General features: G+C 39.0%; 2 protein-coding genes across 2 annotated transcripts; one reads left to right on the forward strand and one right to left on the reverse strand.

Annotated features, from left to right (window-relative positions):
- Window positions 1-7,093: 7,093 nt before the first annotated feature.
- On the forward strand, window positions 7,094-21,853 carry LOC105286848. Its single transcript, XM_026973309.1, has 6 exons — window positions 7,094-7,199; window positions 7,288-7,497; window positions 7,773-7,968; window positions 9,855-10,247; window positions 19,067-19,305; window positions 20,913-21,853. Exons 2-6 carry the CDS (start codon window positions 7,290-7,292, stop codon window positions 21,122-21,124), a joined length of 1,248 nt encoding a protein of 415 aa, XP_026829110.1. The 5' UTR covers window positions 7,094-7,199; window positions 7,288-7,289; the 3' UTR covers window positions 21,125-21,853.
- On the reverse strand, window positions 9,813-18,335 carry LOC105286197 (protein sneaky). The gene is made up of 8 exons (XM_026972901.1): window positions 17,881-18,335; window positions 14,822-15,037; window positions 14,425-14,726; window positions 13,810-13,997; window positions 13,527-13,698; window positions 11,788-12,142; window positions 11,401-11,729; window positions 9,813-10,206 (listed from the first exon to the last, which is right to left on the reverse strand). The coding sequence occupies exons 1-8, from the start codon at window positions 18,169-18,171 to the stop codon at window positions 9,897-9,899; spliced, it is 2,163 nt and encodes a 720-aa protein (XP_026828702.1). The 5' UTR covers window positions 18,172-18,335; the 3' UTR covers window positions 9,813-9,896.
- Window positions 21,854-23,256: the final 1,403 nt, after the last annotated feature.

The following is a 23,256-nucleotide window of genomic DNA, read 5'->3' on the forward strand; positions in this document are numbered from 1 at the left end:
TTTCAGACAGACATGTCACGATTTCAGGGGGACATAAGATGATACCATTGGTTTGCCTTGAATAGTCGTTTGAAGGTCACGCGAAGATCACCTTCAATTTTTTTAATTGAAACCCAACTTTTTATTGCAGATTCTTATTCTCCATCGAAAAGTAAGTAACTTTTGTCTGAAACATTTTTCCGAAAAATGTCATCTTATGTCCTTAAAATGATCTTCAAGATGAGTTTTGAGGACATTTTAAGGACATAAGATGACATTTTTCGGAAAATGTTTCAGACAAAAGTTACTTACTTTTCGATGGAGAATAAGAATCTGCCAATAAAAGTTGGGTTTCAATTTAAGAAATTGAAGGTGATCTTCGCGTGACCTTCAAACGACTATTCAAGGGTCAAACCAATGGTATCATCTTATGTCCCTCGAAATTCGTGACATGTCTGTCTGAAACATTTTTTCGTATCTCTTAGTTTTTTAAAAAATCGACTGTATAAATTAAAATGGGCCACCCTGTATATATACAATTAATATATTGATGCGTTGAATTAATGCAAACTATGATGTGATGTGTATCAGAGACTTCCTATTACATAAGAATTTTAGCGATATTTATGATAAATCGACTGACCACGCATATACAATGTATGAAATATGTTTATTGTCACGTAAAATTATATGCGAGACACAATTACGTACGCAGTTGTGTGATACTTTATGAATGAAGGTCCTTTTATTCGCACGAGAGAATTCCTTATTGACGAGAATGGTACAAATTCCGTTGCGCAACATCGGTAACGCGAGAGATGTATGATACTAGATAATTTATCTATTTGCCTTCGTAGCATTTGTTACATGCAAGGACATGGTGGTTCTTGTTAACTGTACTTTAAAGCACAAAGAATTACAATTTCACTGCGTATATCGAGCGCTATCTTTACCGTCGTCAACGATGCTTAAAAACTGAACGCTCGATTACAAAAAGATTTACGTATTACAAGACAAGCTTTAAGAGCGTAAAATTACTTCCCACCACTTTGTATAGGAACCAAAGGTTTGAAAATGATGCTTGAGAATTATTTCTCAAAAAGAAATAATTATTCTTCAACTGTATGAATAAGCTAAATTCTGCAACACTCGAGTGTATGTTGCGAGTCTTCAGAAAAAGCCATCCGTCGAAACGTTTACTTCTTGCGTTGGTATACTTGAGTATACAACCGAGGATCAACTGATGTAATTTTTATTTTGAGAAGTATTCGAAAGGTATGTCTTTGAACGGTATCGAATGCGTACGCTTTTATGTTACTTATCTGTGAGGGACATACTGAAAGTAGGAAATAGAAACTTAGGTATATTAATGTACGTCAAACGAGTTTATTTATATCAGTCTTTCCCGAGATATTCACGCTTATTAAAATTTACGTACGTAGATTTAAGTAGGAACATGACAGGACGAGGTTTATAGGTCCTACGATGATGTAGAACGCGGAGAAAGAGCCTATTCTATTTGTACATAAGACGATTAAAGACCTACTCAGGTGTAAGTAGATAAACAAATTCTATATCTCCAGATCTTCTGTTGAAAGAAGCGTTTGTATGATAGAGCGATGCTGCTCGACCACGAACAGTTCGCTCATATTTTGTATAGGTAATAAGAACAAATACCTCCTCCACGTTTATCCGACTATATTGACGATGCATAATTGATTGTATTATTACTGACTGCTTCCTCTTCTTTGCGTATCAAGATGCTGGTTAAGAATTTTATCACTGCGTGATATGTGTAAGATGTTGATATATTTTAGCTCGTAGAGGCTTTACACTGAGATCCCAAGACGATAAGAATCTTACGTACGGAACAATTGTAGTCGGATAAAGAACGATGTAGAGCTTCGAGCATGATAAATTTTATCCGTATAACATTGACGCAATCGTGTTATACCGTGCACACTATTTTCTCAATAGAGCAACAAAAGAACTTTACAACCCACAAAGTATGATGTACTCCGACGTGATATTCATCGAATTAAGAAATAAACTGTGCGATATTTTCGTTTAAAAACATTGTCATCATTCGTGACGTCGCTCCAGCATCTTCCATCTCCACTCACTGAGCGAGTGTGAATAAATTGACGTCGATCGCGTGCGAGGTGTACTCGATGATATAAGTTTCGAGAATTCTCTTATTTGCTGCTTAACGTCATACGAGTAATGTCAACGATACTGAGTCATTATTGACCAATCAGTTCTTGGCTGGATGATTAATGCCTTCATACATACTGCCTTTCCTCGAACTAATTTAATTATACTTTCGCTGGTGAAGTAAACTAGCGACGTTTGTTTCGGTTTGAGAATGTAATTCCGCGAGTTGCATTATTTTCATGGACGAAATTTTTCATCATCGTCGTGCAAAAATTTCAGATTCGTGTATTCAAAACAATGTTCAGATTAGGCCCACAGAAGTCCGTATTTTTCAAAATATACATTCAAATTTGACGAAAAACAACTCATTATTAATGCAGCTGTTTTTGATTAGTTTACATGCGGAGTTCTCAGAGAGCTCGACTTACACGGACTAAATAAAGAATTTCATAAAGAATATATCGGGTTGGCCAAAAGTAATTGCGTTTTTTTTTTATATAAATAAAAGGCGAATTTTTCATGGGAAACAAAAACTTTATTAAACAATATATTGTCCATTTTGTTTGATTATCTTTTGCCATTTTTCAGGCAACTTCAAGATTCCGCGCTCAAAAAAGTTCTTATCTTTTTCAGCAAAAAACTATTCCAACAACGATTCATATCCTCATCAGCAGTAAAGGTTTTACCGTTCAAGGCGTTTTGCAAAGAACGAAACAAATGGTAATCCGATGGCGCCAGGTCTGGCGAATATGGTGGATGTGGTAACATCATGGTAACACATCCCATCCAAGCTGCAACAATTTTTCACGAGTGACCAAACTTGTACGTGGTCTAGCGTTATCGTGGTGAAACACAACACCTTTGCGATTCACCAATCCTCGACGTTTCTGTTTGATGGCATCATTTAATTTATCCAGTTGACGACAGTATACGTCTGAATTAATGGTTTGATTCCTCGCAAGCGGCTCAAAATACACAATACCTTTAAAGTCCCACCAGACTGACAGCATAATCTTTCTTTGGTGAATATCTGCTTTTCAAGTGCTTCGAGCAGGTTCATCACGCTTGCTCCACGATCTTTTTCGTTTGACGTTGTTGTAGACGATCCATTTTTCGTCGCCTGTTATCATGCGTTTCAAAAATCGATCATTTTCCTCACGTTTCAAAAGAGAATCGCAGGTGTCAATACGCTTAGTGAGATGAATTTCTTTCAGCTCATGTGCTACCCAAATATCGAGCTTACTAATGTATCCAAGTCGTTTTAAATGGTTTTCAACACTCGATTTCGATATGTCAAGATTCTCAGCAATCTCTCGTGTCGTTAAACGCCGATTGGAATCGACAGTGCCTTTATTTGGTCGTCATCAATTTCGATTGGCCTTCCTGAGCGTGGTGCATCTTTCACATTAAAATCTGCAGATCGAAATTTAGTAAACCAATTTTGACACTGCCGCAGTTTTAAAGCATCTTCGCCATATACATGACATAACTTTTTATGAGCTTGCACAGCGTTTTTCCCTTTTCGGAAGTAATAAAACAAAATATGACGAAAATGTTCTTTTTGATTTTCCATTTTGAAATCGACGGCAAACAAACAATCGTTAACGAAATCGCGTACTTTCTTTTCCTAAAACAAGCTTGAACTGTGAATTGTTAAGGGGGGAGCCTGCTTTAGAACGCTGAAAATAAGGTATATTGTACGAATTGTTTTTGGAGAAACTATACAGCGGATCATTATAAAACTTTGATGCATTTATTAGTACATGTTTAAAGATAAAAAAATTATTTTTTTATTTGAATATATCGCCTGTAGAGGTCGTCCTGGAGGCATCTTAGCGCAGCCGGCATTGCAAATTGGTGAGCATTCTCCTGCCTCCAAATTTCACCCAAACTGAAAAATTGAAATATTTTCTCGTTATTTATGAATTCCCATCGTCGATGAACCTTTAATATTCATAAAAACATTAAGTTAAACAATTATTTTTGCATGAAAAAGTTCAAAAACTTTGCCTAAAAATCGTACTTTTGTGTTCTAAGCTCCACCATTTTGGCACTTTTCAACTTCTTTCTTCTCTCTTTGGTTCATCGACGATGGGAATTCATAAATAACGAGAAAATATTTCAATTTTTCAGTTTGGGTGAAATTTGGAGGCAGGAGAATGCTCACCAATTTGCAATGCCGGCTGCGCTAAGATGCCTCCAGGACGACCTCTACAGGCGATATATTCAAATAAAAAAATAATTTTTTTATCTTTAAACATGTACTAATAAATGCATCAAAGTTTTATAATGATCCGCTGTATAGTTTCTCCAAAACATTCGTAAAATTATACCTTATTTTCAACGTTCTAAAGCAGGCTCCCCCCTTAAGGGGATGCTGGAGTTGCTAGTGAACTATTTTTTCACTATAGCGATGGTAATTGCAGTTTCGAAAATTCTCTTTATTGCTTGTGCAGAATAAAAAATCCTTTTCCACAAATGAAGTATAGATAGAAAGAAAGTCCGCTCTACAGGACTTTATATTCAAAATGGAACAAAGTTAGAAAAGACATGCAAGTTTTTAACTTTTTGCCATTTTGAGTATAAAGTCCTGTAGAGCGGACTTTCTTTCTATCTATACTTCATTTGTGGAAAAGGATTTTTTATTCTGCACAAGCGATAAAGAGAATTTTCGAAATTGCAATTACCATCGCTATAGTGAAAAAATAGTTCACTAGCAACTCCAGCATCCCCTTAAGGGGGGAGCCTGCTTTAGAACGTTGAAAATAAGGTATAATTTTACGAATGTTTTGGAGAAACTATACAGCGGATCATTATAAAACTTTGATGCATTTATTAGTACATGTTTAAAGATAAAAAAATTATTTTTTTATTTGAATATATCGCCTGTAGAGGTCGTCCTGGAGGCATCTTAGCGCAGCCGGCATTGCAAATTGGTGAGCATTCTCCTGCCTCCAAATTTCACCCAAACTGAAAAATTGAAATATTTTCTCGTTATTTATGAATTCCCATCGTCGATGAACCAAAGAGAGAAGAAAGAAGTTGAAAAGTGCCAAAATGGTGGAGCTTAGAACACAAAAGTACGATTTTTAGGCAAAGTTTTTGAACTTTTTCATGCAAAAATAATTGTTTAACTTAATGTTTTTATGAATATTAAAGGTTCATCGACGATGGGAATTCATAAATAACGAGAAAATATTTCAATTTTTCAGTTTGGGTGAAATTTGGAGGCAGGAGAATGCTCACCAATTTGCAATGCCGGCTGCGCTAAGATGCCTCCAGGACGACCTCTACAGGCGATATATTCAAATAAAAAAATAATTTTTTTATCTTTAAACATGTACTAATAAATGCATCAAAGTTTTATAATGATCCGCTGTATAGTTTCTCCAAAACATTCGTAAAATTATACCTTATTTTCAACGTTCTAAAGCAGGCTCCCCCCTTAAGGGGATGCTGGAGTTGCTAGTGAACTATTTTTTCACTATAGCGATGGTAATTGCAATTTCGAAAATTCTCTTTATCGCTTGTGCAGAATAAAAAATCCTTTTCCACAAATGAAGTATAGATAGAAAGAAAGTCCGCTCTACAGGACTTTATACTCAAAATGGAACAAAGTTAGAAAAGACATGCAAGTTTTTAACTTTTTGCCATTTTGAGTATAAAGTCCTGTAGAGCGGACTTTCTTTCTATCTATACTTCATTTGTGGAAAAGGATTTTTTATTCTGCACAAGCAATAAAGAGAATTTTCGAAACTGCAATTACCATCGCTATAGTGAAAAAATAGTTCACTAGCAACTCCAGCATGCCCTTAAGGGGGGAGCCTGCTTTAGAACGCTGAAAATAAGGTATATTTTACGAATTGTTTTTGGAGAAACTATACAGCGGATCATTATAAAACTTTGATGCATTTATTAGTACATGTTTAAAGATAAAAAAATTATTTTTTGATTTGAATATATCGCCTGTGGAGGTCGTCCTGGAGAAATCTTAGTGCAGCCGCGTCGCCGGCATTGCAAATTGGTGAGCATTCTCCTGCCTCCAAATTTCGTCTGAACTGAAAAATTGAAATATGTTCTCGTTATTTATGAATTCCCATCGTCGATGAACCAAAGAGAGAAGAAAAAAGTTGAAAAGTGCCAAAATGGTGGAGCTTAGAACACAAAAGTACGATTTTTAGGCAAAGTTTTTGAACTTTTTCATGCAAAAATAATTGTTTAACTTAATGTTTTTATGAATATTAAAGGTTCATCGACGATGGGAATTCATAAATAACGAGAAAATATTTCAATTTTTCAGTTTGGGTGAAATTTGGAGGCAGGAGAATGCTCACCAATTTGCAATGCCGGCTGCGCTAAGATGCCTCCAGGACGACCTCTACAGGCGATATATTCAATCAACAAATAATTTTTTATCTTTAAACATGTACTAATAAATGCATCAAAGTTTTATAATGATCCGCTGTATAGTTTCTCCAAAACATTCGTAAAATTATACCTTATTTTCAACGTTCTAAAGCAGGCTCCCCCCTTAACCTACATAATGAATTTGCGGTTTAGAATGAAGTTAGTTACATTTCAAGACATGTATGTCCATCTATTGCGAAAAAACGCAATTACTTTTTGGCCAACCCAATACATATGATATGCATTATAATGCGCGATTACGGATTTAAAATTTAAATTGAAAGCAATCATCCGGATGCCTTCTGGACAGCTTTTTCCACTCCAAAAAAATGGAAAAAAAAATTCTATCGCACATTATTGTAACAAAAACGATTCGCTGGAGATGAAGCTGTATGTTGAACTCCACCTTTCATCTCCCCGAGCGAAAAGCGAGGGAAGAAAAAGAATCTGATCGAACGTCACTAGAGTCATCGACGACAACGATAATGATTTCCTGCGACAAGTGTAAAGGTGAAGGTGCCAGGTGATGAGATAAATGAATAAATTTCGCAGAACGAATCGGTATCGTTCCCACTACGCAATTATACGCGCGTATATAAACTCCGTGCCGCGCGTATAATCCGCAGGATTGCATCTAGTCGTTCGAGTCTAGCGTTCAGGTGAGCACCCATCGCACTCGTGACGTGAGATTTTCGGAATCGGATAGCTGCTCATGACAATTTGCTCAGACACGCGTGCATTTTACAGCCATGAAGTTCGCGGTGGTGTGTCTACTCGCTGTCATCGCCGTTGTCCACGTGTCTGCACAACCGGCCAAAGACGGGGAGTACACTCATAAATATGATAACATCGATGTGGACCAGATTCTACATAACGATCGATTATTGAATCGTTACGCCGATTGCGTGTTGGAGAGAAACAAGGGCAGGTGCCCTCCTGAAGCTATCGAATTGAGAAGTAAGTATCGTACAGTGTTCGATCAGTTGCGAATTAAAATTACGAAATCTCAATAGGCCAATGGATCAATTGGAATCAAAATGATAAAAAACGGACCTCCACCCCGGAAGTCTGATATTTCTCTTGGAGGTGCAGAACTTTCAGTTTGTGAACTTCAATGAATTCGTTACGACGCTATCAGATAGATCGTGTTAATTGATAGATTGATTTATTATTATTATTGTTTGATATCATTGAAGAAATAATAATTACTGATTACGATTTCCGTATTGTAGAAGTTCTAGGCGAAGCGCTAGAAACCGAATGCGCGAAATGCTCAGAGCACCAGAGGGAAATGACGAAGAAGGTGATACGATTTCTGGTGGAAAACAAGAGGGACGTATGGACCGCTCTGAAGGCGAAGTACGATCCGGATGGAAAATTCGCTCAGCGCTACGAGGAAATGGCGAGGAAAGAAGGCGTGCAGATATGAGCGAGGGAAAAAGAGAGAGGTGGAAAATACGTTACCACGTTATTGCGATGCAATGTTGATGGCTTTACCGTCCTTCTGCTGGCGAATTGACGCAATTGAAATGTAACGCGTGATTAACGTGTCACGCACGTATGCGAATAAAATATTGGTCGTAGAGTAGATGCGTCACGATGTATATTCCGCACGCGTACATCTCCGATGGTATTCTCCGTAGTCCGTCCTACGCAAAATCCTCCAGCGTTTCCCTCACCCGAATCCTAATTGTGCGATTCTGCTTGCGCGTGCAAAGGACTCCAACGCAAGAGCACTTGTCATTGAGGAAAATTCCGCCTGCGGCATAGTAAGACAAAAAGCTTCCTTCAACGAGCGTCGATCGTGTCGAGTACAGGAAAACATTTACGAGTCGACTTTTTCTGATTCCGCCGTCATACATCTAGATCTCCGATTAAGCGCCAATTACGCAAATGTCCTGAATTGTATTGGGTCGTCCGGAAAATTCGTGCCGACTTTGAAGGAAAATTCAAAGGCAACATTTTTTTATGTCGATAAATATTTATTGACTTATGTATGCACCGTTTTGTTTCACAACCTTTGTCCATCTTTCACGCAACTGGAAGATTCCATTCTCCCAGAACTTCTTAGGTTTCTCGACGAAAAACTCCTCAAGGTGGTTTTTTATGTCGATCAAAGAGTTGAAGTTCTTGCCGCTAAGAGAATTTTGCAAAGACCTAAATAAGTGAAAGTCTGAAGGTGCAATGTCTGGTGAATACGGTGGGTGAGGTAGCACATCCCAGCCAAACTCCAACAATTTTTGTCGGGTAGTCAAAGAAACATGAGGTCTGGCATTGTCCTGATGGAACACGACGCCCTTCCTATTAGCTAATTCTGGACGTTTTTCCTGAATCGCTGTCTTTAATTCGTCCAGTTGCGAGCAGTACTTATCTGCATTTATCGTTTGGTTGTGTGGTAGGAGCTCATAATATAGGATTCCTTTCCAATCCCACCAAACACAGAGCATGACTTTTTTTGGATGAAGGCCGGCTTTCGGAGTGGTTAATGCTGGTTCATTTCGCTTACCCCAGGATCTTTTTCGTTCTACATTGTTGTAAATGATCCATTTTTCGTCACCCGTCACTAATTGCTTCAAAAATGGTACGTTTTCGTTGCGCTTGTACAGCGAGTCGCAGATGGAAATGCGATCCATTAAATTTTTTCGGCCAAATTATGCGGAACCCATACATCATAGCGACTTACGTAACCAAGCTTCACTACATGATCGTGGACAGTGGTTTTCGATATTTTCAGTATCTCTGCTAATTCACGTGTCGTGTAGCGCGGGTTATTCTCGATCAGTGTCTTGATTTGGTCATCATCAGTAGTAGAGGGTCTGCCCGAGCGTTCTTGGTCTTTAAGGTTAAAATCACCAGCTCTAAACTTAGCGAACCACTTACGTACGGTTCTTTCAGCTAAAGCGCCTTCTCCGTAAACAGAACATATCGAATTTGTTGCTTGTGAGGCATTTTTGCCTTTCCGGTAATAGAAAAGCATCAAGTGTCTAAAATGTTCTTTGTTTTCTTCCATCTTCAAAAGAGTACAAAACTGACACGAATCAATTTATCTGAAACAACTTTTTTCCTAAAGATGCGTTGAAATGTCACCTTTAAGCATATGTATATAAATCGTATGTTTTCAGTAACATTGATATATTCAGACATGTTCCAACGCCATCTATTAAAAATCGGCACGAACTTTCCGGACGACCCAATAATATGAAATATCAGAAACGTAAAGTAAAACGGTATCAACGATACTGATTCTGATATATTTCATAAGTCAACTTTGGAATTGTAAATTAAGATAATTACAAAATATTTGTTCGTTTAAGGATTGTAATTTCTCTAGCGAGTGTTGACGAAGAAAAATTGCGTCAAACGTCGTACTCGTCGGTGTCGTCATCCGTTTCCCGAATGTCCGTGCAGGCGTGGCAGGTTTGGCCGACGTCGTCCCAACATTCGGGACAATGGACAAAGGGACATCCGGGCGTCGTACACCTACGAAACTGCGGGCCTCCGCGCGGCTCCACCTCGCCGCAGACGAGACACTTGCGACGCGCCCAGGCGAAGAATGCCAGCCAGCCGCAAAGCACCGGCCAGCGCAGCCTGAGGGCGAGCCACGGATCCATATCGTACTCCAGTCGACGAGTCCTGACCAGGGCCCTGATCTTGGCCCGCACAAACCTGGCGTCAGAGACAAGATCAAGATCGATAATGTATACAGGGTGATTCGTATAAAGTGACCGATTTAATTATTAGTGAAATTTGAAGACATATGAAAAAAGAGTTTATACCGATATGTTCGGTACAAAGGGGGACACCATATAACGGATACGATTGTTTTATGAGTGGAGGCGTTGAGGACGTTTCAAAGTCAACTTCTTTTTTTTAATGGGATGCTGTATTTTTTATTTTATAGGATAGTAGCCCTTTTTAATATAAATTCAATGATACATTACATAAAAACATTCAAGGTCAATCAAGGCCAAAAATACATGATAAAATAAAATTCAAATGTATGATCTGTATATCCGTCCGTCGTTCGCTTTGGCTCTCAGTATGTCTAGGTCTATGTTTATGAGCTGTGTTTTCCTTGGAAACTGCCATCATAATGTTATTATTACGAAGATTGTAAGGACAAGTGATGCTTACAAACGTTGCGAGTGCCAAAGCGAACGCAGCCTTAGTATGAGATTAGTCGTAGCACTGAACGTAATGGCTAATTACAATAATTCACAAATTGTAGACATTTTGATAACTTTTGGTGAATGTGGAAAAAGTGCAGCTGAAACTGCAAGAGTATTACATGAACGATATCCAGATCGACATAGACATAGTGCCCGTTCAATATTACGGATTATATCACGAGCAAGACAATTCATCTGTGTCGTCGAGTTCAAGGTGAAAACTTTGAACATTTATTGTGAGGAACAGAAATACAGATCATACATTTGAATTTTATTCTATCATGTATTTTTGGCCTTGATTGACCTTGAATGCTTTTATGTAATGTATCATTAAATTTATATTAAAAAGGACTACTATTCTATAAAATAAAAAATACAGCATCCCATTAAAAAAAAGAAGTTGACTTTGAAGTGTCCTCAACGCCTCCACTCATAAAATAATCGTATCCGTTATATGGTGTCCCCCTTTGTACCGAACATATCGGTATAAACTCTTTTTTCATGTCTTCAAATTTCACTAATAATTAAATCGGTCACTTTATACGAATCACCCTGTATATATATATATATATATATATATGTGTGTGCTTTGCTTCGCTAGATTCGAGTAACAAATTGCTAGTTGCGTGACTATGATAATATTATGATTCATCGAACAACCGTCGCAATATAATTTATCGCTCTCGTATACCTGGCGTATCCGAGTCTGCGTCTGAGACTCTCGTTGTAGAGGTACAGCACGCGCCTCTTCTCGCGCTTCCTATAAAAGAACGAGCAGATCACGCGTCTCAGCCGTTCGGTGTAAGCGGTCGTGTACAGCAATGCCCAAACGCCCACGTAGGTCGAGTAGATCTTGAAAATCACGTAATTTGGCACTCTGTTAGGTCTCGGTAAACACGCCTCGTTAGACACTACGGTCTTCACTCGTCTCTTTACGTTGAATTCCCGAATAACGCCGCGTATCAGAGAGGCGACCACCCCGGTCCCGCGAACTTCCAGAGTCATGTCGTGATGACCCGCCTGACGAATTGTTCGTATTAAGAAATTAAAAATCTAAATGCCTAAGTGAATCTCAAACCTGGGTATACTCCATGCGAGCGTGCCTTCTGACCAAATCGAGCGCCTCGAAGAAGAGCCTGTCCAACAGTATGAACGTCGTTACGCTGATCATCTCCAGGATCAGTCGCACTGTCTGGCCGGTCAGGTGCACTCGCTCGATTTTGTTCGGCTTTAGGCTGTACGGGTCCACGAACTTTAATCTCTCAATCTTTTTTAGCGGTAGCAGAGTCAGGCTACCACGAGCTTTTCGTCTCGCGTCGATCTTCCGGAAGTACGAAGTCACATACACATTGTCGTGCTCGATCTCAGTTAGATACTTATCGTGATACTTTTGAGCGCTCAGAATGATTCTCAAGAAAACGAATGATAGGCATCTAGATGACGATATAAAAATATATTTTATACGGTTATAGCGGGATATATGCGTATCGACAATTAACATTTTGAATAGGATAAACTTTGCTTAAGGGGGTATTCTAGTGTAAAAGCGGAATTTGTATGCTATTTTGGTGAATTTTTTTTTTAAAAAGTATAAGGTTTTTTGAGGCAGGGTTTTCCCTGCTTATTCATACATATTTGGTGTATGTTTCCAAATTTTTGTATTAGACAATAACTATAAATAAGCGCTGCACATGATATTAAATAAGAACATGAAAAAAAAGTTGGTCCATGGTTCCCATGATTTCAGCTGTTCTGCTCATCTGAAACAAAAAAACCGAAGAGATTCTTAATTAGTATGAGTGTGGCTATAGCAGGTACCAGAATGAAAAAAAAATGTTGAAAATTTAAAACATGACTTCATTGAGAAAATTAAGTTTCGATTTGTGCCATTTTTTTCCACCATTGAAGGGCTGTAGAAATTCCAAAAAACAATATTTCGACTTTATTGTGGTAGGGGCTATAGCCACACATATACTGAAGATGTGTGCAAAAGCTTGAGTCAATTGATTAACTGGTTTTTGAGATATCATGGGAACCAATTTGAGAAACATGGTTTCGAGAAAAACACGTTAAAGTTTTTCATACTGATTACATAGAGATAATGTTACTTACGATCAATCGGCTAGTCCAGGGCCATACAGGGGACATTCCTCTTGTTCGTAGAAGTCCTGCAGAGCTGATCTCTCTTCCCTGCGATTCGTTCTCTGATCTCGAGAGAAGTTAGTGGAGCGCCGCCCCGAGCGGGCGATACGAGCTTCGCTCCGGGAGTTTGCGTACATCACCGCTTGCTGACCAATACTAACTCCCATCACGTTCATAAGTTTGAAAATTGGCATAAATCCTTTATTGAAAATTATAACTGCCAAGAATGTTGCTATTTCAACAACTTTCACGCCAGCGTGGAGATGTTTTGGAGCAAAAGTCCAAATCAATGAATTTAGAGATTCATTGTACTATGTAACCTGTACTATACAAAGGCTCCAATTCAAATGTACGACCTTCAAAGAATAACGATCTTCCGATCCTACCTAAAATACTAACACAATGCTCTGGTGTGTGCCGCGCGGTCCAACCGCCGAGCGCGCGCCAGAGGCTTTTTTCTATTAGGTGCTATTACTTTGTTAATTTTGCGAATCGGGCTAAATCTTCTCGCAGACATATTTTCCATACCATATACTTACAAAATATGCCAAAAAAATTCGATTTTTCTGACATGCTACACTAGAATACCCCCTTAAAGAATTTGGTAAAAATGAGAGGTTCCTTCGTATAATAATTAAAGGATTAATAAGAGGTATATCATATAAAATAATATACCTTTTAATAATTATCATCACTGATTCAAATATCTTTTTGCGCGTGTTGAACTCCTGCATTATAGCCTGGGCAGCGTCCGTGGCATCGTGAAGATCGAGAATCACCGGCATCTTCTTCACTCTGTACTGCAGTTTTGCATCCTTGAGACTTTTGCTGAACGTATCTCTGGCTCCTTCGTGAAGAGGAAACGATGTTTCCAGTGATATCGCGGCGGATATGAATGTTGTTTCCAAGTGCTCGTTAACGTAAATCATTCATCGATGCAATTTATTTATTTATTCACTTTTTAAAGCAGCGTAGCCCTCGCCAATACCGGAATCTACTTTTCCCTCGGGATTGCAGATATTGGAACCACCGAGGGCCTGCACCAAATTGCACACGAAGGTGAGCTTCATAGGCCAGCACAGTAACCAGGCCGCGAAAACTGTCACCGTGTCGTAACACTTGTCATAAGCGTCACCGAACATGTCTCTGAAAAACTTGGTTGCATCAGTCCCTGTTATGCTCGTACAAGGCAAAAGCACATGAGCGTATGTGATTTAAGAATATAAAAACATATATTGTGTCTTTTTGCTTTACGAACTTTACAATAAATTTTATTAGTAATTAATTGTATTTGTGTGAATAAACAGCGCTGCAAAAAAGATAATAGCTTGCTAAACTTCTGCTTTCGATACCTTCGTAGATCCAGCCACGGATTATAAATATTAATATTTATATAATTAAATATTAATTTATAATTATTTAACTGATAAGATAAAAATGTGATGGTATTTATTGTATATTTCCATACGTAATTTCGTTTCCAAAATAATAATTTTCCTTCCAGACACGCAAATAACGCATTTGCGTGGTACAAAAATTCTATTCAAAATCTTAATTTTATAATCTATCTCACCTACATCGTTCGGCACCGCGGCTAAGCTGTTCTTCGCAGCGTGCCTCGACCTTCCTCTTATACTTCGCCTCGTAAACATCCGCTTCGGACTTCGCTTTTGCAATCTCTTTCTCATGTTTCTCCTCGATCTCGTCGCTCCTCTTTGTATCATCCTGAAGCTCGTCCAAATAGTCGTTCTCTTCTTTCAATCTCGTCATCTCCTCTTCGCCCTCGATTTCTTCGACTATCGGACTCATCAAATCTCTTACCGAGGATAAGGTGTCCTTCAATTCATTCGCATCCGTTTTCATGGCAAGCATCGCCTATATCGTTAGCAAGTCTCTTTGGCGTAAGACTCCTCTTTTATGAAATTCTCATAGTCGTAGTATCACGTTATTATGTAGCTATAAGCGAATACCTGCTGGAATGGCTTAAACATGAGATCGAAACGCGTCCTGGTGAGATTGTGCGTTAGCTGCGTCGTGCAGGCAAACGTTCTCACCACTTCTTTGCCGTTAAATGTTAGATTGAATATCGGGCCCGCTATCACGTATCCCAAGATGAGTGCCCTCAAAACGGTACGTCCAGATCGACCGAGAAATGTCGGAACAGTCAAAAGACAGATGCATCTTATCTACTTGACAAGCGCGTATTTTCGCTACTATTAAGGATACGCGTGAGGCACGAGCAATACAAATTAAGGGGGAGCCTGCTTTAGAACGCTGAAAATAAGGTATAATTTTACGAATTGTTTTGGAGAAACTATACAGCGGATCATTATAAAACTTTTATGCATTTATTAGTACATGTTTAAAGATAAAAAAATTATTTTTTTATTTGAATATATCGCCTGTAGAGGTCGTCCTGGAGGCATCTTACAAGTAACACTACCCAAGTGTCACACGCCGATTTTGATAAGCTTTGAATATGTTGTTGTCTAGGTCAAAATATGAGATACATATTTTTTTATATCGGCCCGTTTTGCCATTAAGGGGGTGAAACACCCTCTTGAAAATATCGGGTTTTATATTTCTTAGCGAATACCGTCGAAACAATAAAACATATAAGAAAAAGTTTCAAGTAAAAGTTTTATGGATTCTAATGTACTTTATAACAGTGCAATCAGATTTTTCGAAAATGTCATTTTTCGAAATTCCTTTCCCCCTCCACAATTTTTGAAAATTTTAAAATTTATCTTTCAGCAAAACTTCAAGCATATTTAACTACAATTCAACCATATATGATAAGATCATATTCTGAAAACGCATTTTTCAAAAATAAGCTAAAAGTACCTCTATATTGCTACATACGCGCCCCGTCCGTATTCTCGTATTTAATACGCTAGTTACTCCTGGCAACAGTTTTTTCGCACAGAGATAACAATGAAGTCGGGGGATTACTTTTAATTAACAAAATAAGTCAGGTTCTCGCCCTCTGCCGGACCCAGAAATGGTCAACGTAGAGCTGACAAGAAAATTTTACTTTTTTTTTTTTCAATATTTCTAAATTTGTTTGTTTTTTCTTTATAATTGCATATATACTAACATTTCTTATAAATCTGATTGCACTGTTATAAAGTACATTAGAATCCATAAAACTTTTACTTGAAACTTTTTCGTATATGTTTTATTGTTTCGACGGTATTCGCTAAGAAATATAAAACCCGATATTTTCAAGAGGGTGTTTCACCCCCTTAATGGCAAAACGGGCCGATATAAAAAAATATGTATCTCATATTTTGACCTAGACAACAACATATTCAAAGCTTATCAAAATCGGCGTGTGACACTTGGGTAGTGTTACTTGTTAGTGCAGTCGGCATTGCAAATTGGTGAGCATTCTCCTGCCTCCAAATTTCACCCAAACTGAAAAATTGAAATATTTTCTCGTTATTTATGAATTCCCATCGTCGATGAACCTTTAATATTCATAAAAACATTAAGTTAAACAATTACTTTTGCATGAAAAAGTTCAAAAACTTTGCCTAAAAATCGTACTTTTGTGTTCTAAGCTCCACCATTTTGGCACTTTTCAACTTTTTTCTCCTCTCTTTGGTTCATCGACGATGGGAATTCATAAATAACGAGAACATATTTCAATTTTTCAGTTCAGACGAAATTTGGAGGCAGGAGAATGCTCACCAATTTGCAATGCCGGCGACGCGGCTGCACCAAGACTTCTCCAGGACGACCTCTACAAGCGATATATTCAAATCAAAAATAATTTTTTTATCTTCAAACATGTACTAATAAATGCATAAAACTTTGATGCATTTATTAGTACATGTTTAAAGATAAAAAAATTATTTTTTGATTTGAATATATCGCCCGTAGAGGTCGTCCTGGAGGCATCTTAGTGCAGCCGGCATTGTAAATTGCTGAGCATTCTCCTGCCTCCAAATTTCACCCAAACTGAAAAATTGAAATATTTTCTCGTTATTTATGAATTCCCATCGTCGATGAACCTTTAATATTCATAAAAACATTAAGTTAAACAATTACTTTTGCATGAAAAAGTTCAACAACTTTGCCTAAAAATCGTACTTTTGTGTTGTAAGCTCCACCATTTTGGCACTTTTCAACTTTTTTCTCCTCTCTTTGGTTCATCGACGATGGGAATTCATAAATAACGAGAACATATTTCAATTTTTCAGTTCAGACGAAATTTGGAGGCAGGAGAATGCTCACCAATTTGCAATGCCGGCGACGCGGCTGCACCAAGACTTCTCCAGGACGACCTCTACAAGCGATATATTCAAATCAAAAATAATTTTTTTATCTTCAAACATGTACTAATAAATGCATAAAACTTTGATGCATTTATTAGTACATGTTTAAAGATAAAAAAATTATTTTTTATTTGAATATATCGCCCGTAGAGGTCGTCCTGGAGGCATCTTAGTGCAGCCGGCATTGTAAATTGCTGAGCATTCTCCTGCCTCCAAATTTCACCCAAACTGAAAAATTGAAATATTTTCTCGTTATTTATGAATTCCCATCGTCGATGAACCTTTAATATTCATAAAAACATTAAGTTAAACAATTACTTTTGCATGAAAAAGTTCAAAAACTTTGCCTAAAAATCGTACTTTTGTGTTCTAAGCTCCACCATTTTGGCACTTTTCAACTTTTTTCTCCTCTCTTTGGTTCATCGACGATGGGAATTCATAAATAACGAGAACATATTTCAATTTTTCAGTTCAGACGAAATTTGGAGGCAGGAGAATGCTCACCAATTTGCAATGCCGGCGACGCGGCTGCACCAAGACTTCTCCAGGACGACCTCTACAAGCGATACATTCAAATCAAAAAATAATTTTTTTTATCTTTAAACATGTACTAATAAATGCATCAAAGTTTTATAATGATCCGCTGTATAGTTTCTCCAAAAACAATTCGTAAAATATACCTTATTTTCAGCGTTCTAAAGCAGGCTCCCCCCTTAAGTTAAATTGAGTGAAGTAAGAAAAGAGATTACCTGTATCGATGACGCGCATCCTATCGATAACATCGCGACAAGGATAGCTCCCAGAGAGATACTGGTATACGTGTCAAATCGTAGATCGACGATTATGCCGTCGTAAAGCACGACAGCTGCGACGAGTCCGAAGAGAAATCCGATAAGGGCCCTCGCTTTTCGATGAGTGCCGATTGGGTCGTAGCAGATGTGAAAGAGGGTCGGGCATTTTTTCAGATAATATTTCAGGAAACCCCTTTGCACTTTCTCGATCGCACGACCGCAACGATTAATCCGCTCCAAGCCGGGCATCGTTTCTTTTTCTTCCTCTTTTTTTGTGAAGTTAAAAGTACCTCCTACTTTGTGTCGCAGATTATGAAACGCGAGACCTGCAGCTTATTGCCAAGTTCTGATCCCTGAAATAAGGCGAATGTGAGTGAATGTTTTTGCTACAAAACATATTTTTCATATGCCTATATATACACGGCGGAGTAGTTGGTCGGGATATTACGTGTGATCATGCACGGATCAATTTTATGCGCCACGGCAGAGAGCAACGATGCAACGTAGCAATCATCAGTGATTTATGCAAGGACAAAATTCTTTCGAGGAATGCAAATCTACGAATTAAAGAAATTTCGCAAGGACAAGATCATAACAAGTATATCATTCGTTGCGCAAGTCGTCGAGAAAGTCGAGGTCGCGTAGAAATAAATCTACATCGCGCGTAGAATGCGGATCAACAAGAACTTTTCTCGTCCACGGCACGTAAATGTTTTACTCCCACCGTCCACCGTGTTTACCCGTTTAAACGTTTCTGTTTTCTGATGCAAATATACGATAATAATTAATTATAAATGCATAAAACAAAAAAAGTGAAGGATCAATTCCGTCAATCAATCTCTCTCGCATAATTCATCGCACCAGGATACGCAATATTACTTGTAATCGCAGCGAGATGATTAAGAGTAATCGCAGTAACATGTAATGATCTCAAGAAAACAAAATAAACGAGAGGGGAATTTTCTGTATTTGTGGAACGAGCTTTAAGCTCGGCTAGGCAGCAAATCGCTTCATATTGCGCACTGCGCCTCGTATTTTCCTCGATAAATTATGGCGAGGACGTGCACGAGACAATTTCGTGCAACTAACGAACCGTATCCGATCCCTTATAAGACATCCGAACTAATGAGCGCCATGAGCAGTGAATCAGAAGCAACGCAATCTCGCCAATCTCGTCCGATACGATGAGGCACTTGGTCGCGCTTCTCCCCGTGTACGCCCTTTTGTCATCCGCCGTCGTTCTCGCCGACGACGTGCAGTACACCACGAAATTCGACAATGTAGACGTCGACGCGGTGATAAACAACGAGAGGCTGTTGAACGGATACGTGGGTTGTCTGCTCGATCGGAATCCCTGCACTCCGGACGCAGCGGAACTCAAAAGTAAGTGCGTCGAGGATGCGTCGAGTCGCAGAGCGTTTCCTGCGGCTGTTTCAATTAACTCCGGTTAATTTAATCGTCGATTAACTTACAGGACGACCAACATAAAATATTATTTATGTACAAGAAGTATATTATTAGAGATTTTTTTTATTGGGTTGGCCAAAAAGTAATTGCGTTTTTTTATATAAATAAAAGGCGAATTTTTCATGGGAAACAAAAACTTTATTAAACAATATATTGTCCATTTTGTTTGATTATCTTTTGCCATTTTTCAGGCAACTTCATGATTCCGCGCTCAAAAAAGTTCTATCTTTTTCAGCAAAAAACTATTCCAACAACGATTTCATATCCTCATCAGCAGTAAAGGTTTTACCATTCAAGGCGTTTTGCAAAGAACGAAACGAATGGTAATCCGATGGCGCCAGGTCTGGCGAATATGGTGGATGTGGTAACATCATGGTAACACGTCCCATCCAAGCTGCAACAATTTTTCACGAGTGACCAAACTTGTACGTGGTCTAGCGTTATCGTGGTGAAACACAACGCCTTTGCGATTCACCAATTCTCGACGTTTCTGTTTGATGGCATCATTTAATTTATCCAGTTGACGACAGTATACGTCTGAATTAATGGTTTGATTCCTCGCAAGCGGCTCAAAATACACAATACCTTAAAGTCCCACCAGACTGACAGCATAATCTTTCTTTGGTGAATATCTGCTTTTCAAGTGCTTCGAGCAGGTTCATCACGATCTTTTTCGTTTGACGTTGTTGTAGACGATCCATTTTTCGTCGCCTGTTATCATGCGTTTCAAAAATCGATCATTTTCCTCACGTTTCAAAAGAGAATCGCAGGTGTCAATACGCTTAGTGAGATGAATTTCTTTCAGCTCATGTGCTACCCAAATATCGAGCTTACTAATGTATCCGAGTCGTTTTAAATGGTTTTCAACACTCGATTTCGATATGTTAAAATTCTCAGCAATCTCTCGTGTCGTTAAACGCCGATTGGAATCGATCAGTGCCTTTATTTTGTCATCATCAATTTCGATTGGCCTTCCTGAGCGTGGTGCATCTTTCACATTAAAATCTGCAGATCGAAATTTAGTAAACGAATTTTGACACTGCCGCAGTTTTAAAGCATCTTCGCCATATACATGACATAACTTTTTATGAGCTTGCACAGCGTTTTTCCCTTTTCGGAAGTAACAAAACAAAATATGACGAAAATGTTCTTTTTGATTTTCCATTTTGAAATCGACGGCAAACAAACAATTGTTAACGAAATCGCGTACTTTCTTTTTCTAAAACAAGCTTGAACCGTGAGTTGTTAACCTACATAATGAATTTGCGGTTTAGAATGAAGTTAGTTACATTTCAAGACATGTATGTCCATCTATTGGGAAAAAACGCAATTACTTTTTGGCCAACCCAATATGTTAATCGCCCTGCAAGTTACTCGACGAATTAAATTAATCGGAGCTTGGTCGAAGTGGCCCTGAAAGTTGTTCGACAAAAACAAGCAAAATCGATTTATTTGTAACATTTGGCTTACGATGTCGTCGTCTTGTCACGCCGGCATCTCTCGATCCATCTGACTTTTCTCAGAGAATCTGCCGGATGCGTTGGAGCACGACTGCGCCGGATGCAGCGAGGCGCAGAAGAACGCGGCTGACAAAATCTCTCACCATCTGATCGACAACAAGCAGGACGATTGGAAGCTGCTGGAGGACAAGTACGACCCTACCGGGGCGTACCGCCGACGTTACCTGGAGAGCAAGGGAACATCCAACTCCAAGGAAGGAAGCAGGTTCGATTAATTGACGTCCGCCAACGTTCTAAGGACGCGTATGCAGCGGTTTCGACCTTGGCTATCCTTTGGATCTGATTGCTTATCAATCTCGCTACACGACGGTCACACTTTACGTAACGATTGCGTAATGGAAATATCTCTGTCGCGTTTTTATTAATATATCCTTCAGAATGAAAACTCTTCTACGAAGAGGAACGTCCGAATTTTCTTCACATTTCTTCCACAAATTCGTTCAGATATTCATTCCGGTAAATAAATAAATTGCCCCGTTTTTCTCTCGCTATCAACGTCGAATAAGTTTTCCTGCACAGATTGTAATTTTTGCACGTAGAAATAGGCATAATTTACGTATGATTGCCGTTGCATTACGGTAAAGGAAACATCATTTCCCATTGAGTCTGACGCTATCGAGGAGATTCCGACGGAAGTGATAACGATCTTGGAATAATAATAGCCAATTTGTCATTGCATTTTGCGCTTAATAAGCTGTCTGCTTTATCGGTAGTGGTACGGCGAGTACTTGTGTCCGTCGATAGATTCCGCTTCGTGATTGCATCTCACGATCGCCCGCAATTGCCCGTAACGAGAGTCTCGCGCTCTCGCAATTAACCGGAATTCCACGTTCTAATCACTTCTCTCTCAGGATCTCTTCTTTTCCGTAAGTTTCGAAGATTTCTGCAAAAAACTATATGTTACTGAAGTGATGTAATAGTCGTAAATACAATTATGAAACAAACATGGCGCTGTTCTCTTCAGAGTTATTACGGCTACGATTATCATAATTATTATCGCGTATTACCGATTGGCATTACTACCCAGATAGCCAAGTCTGCCGAAAGCAAATGATGCTAACTATCTGCTATCAACTATTGCCAGCCAAAAGACAACAAATTTGATACAGAAGTTGTTGTTAACGATTAATTCGACAAATTGGTGCCAGAAATGTAACAGAGCTTGCTCACAAAATCTAAGAACAGGTTGGCGGCAGAAACCGAGCAGAATCCGCAAACATGGCTTGAAGTCGGATTGTCGACAGAAACCGAGCAAGATTTGCGCGCGCGGAATCTAACGGCGGATTGGCAGCAGAAACCGAACAGGATCCGCAGCTTTTGACACAATTCAAATTTAAACGGCTATGAATACGTGTTTTCGCTCCGCACCGCTACGCGGTGCACGCGTCGAGTTCTTACTCGATGTTAAGATTTATCCTAACAGTTATATAAGTTAATATACGCGCCTTGGCATGATAATATTAATTTTTCTGAACATTTTTGCACTCGCGGCACAGAGGCTCCCATGGACAACGTCCACGTAGTTCACGCACGCCACATGCAATCTGAAGTTCGAAAGCGAAATTCGGACTTCGGATTAGAATAAATTAACAATAAGAGAGAGATTATGCAACGAACTGTCAGAAAGACACATCAAGCCAAATGTACTTTAATTTAACAAACAAACAAATGCGTTCTTTTAACAATTTATAGTGTGTTAAAAGTAAACACATGCTTTAATATATCGTAAATATGAATGGCCAAAAGCTGCAGATTCTGTTCGGTTTCTGCCGTCAATCTGCCGTCAATCTGCCGTCAGATGTTAACAGATCCTGCTCGGTTTCTGCCGCCAATCTGCCGTCAGAGTCTGTTAGCAGGCTCTGCTGGCAGATCACTATCCTAACGCGGACATAACGGATGCCAACTTGCTATCAACTTCTGCAGTAATCTGTTGCCAATCTGCTGGCAGATTGCACACATTTTGCTTACCCGGATAGCCAAGTCTGCCGAAAGCAGATGATGCTAACTATCTGCTATCAACTATTGCCAGCCAAGAGACAACAAATTTGATACAGAAGTTGTTGTTAACGATTAACTCGACAAATTGGTGCCAGAAATGTAACAGAGCTTGCTCACAAAATCTAAGAACAGGTTGGCGGCAGAAACCGAGCAGAATCCGCAAACATGGCTCGAAGTCGGATTGTCGACAGAAACCGAGCAAGATTTGCGCGCGCGGAATCTAACGGCGGATTGGCAGCAGAAACCGAACAGGATCCGCAGCTTTTGACACAATTCAAATTTAAACGGCTATGAATACGTGTTTTCGCTCCGCACCGCTACGCGGTGCACGCGTCGAGTTCTTACTCGA

The sequence above is a fragment of the Ooceraea biroi genome, chromosome 10, assembly GCF_003672135.1.
Source record: "Ooceraea biroi isolate clonal line C1 chromosome 10, Obir_v5.4, whole genome shotgun sequence".
NCBI classification, from domain to species: Eukaryota; Metazoa; Arthropoda; class Insecta; order Hymenoptera; family Formicidae; genus Ooceraea; species Ooceraea biroi.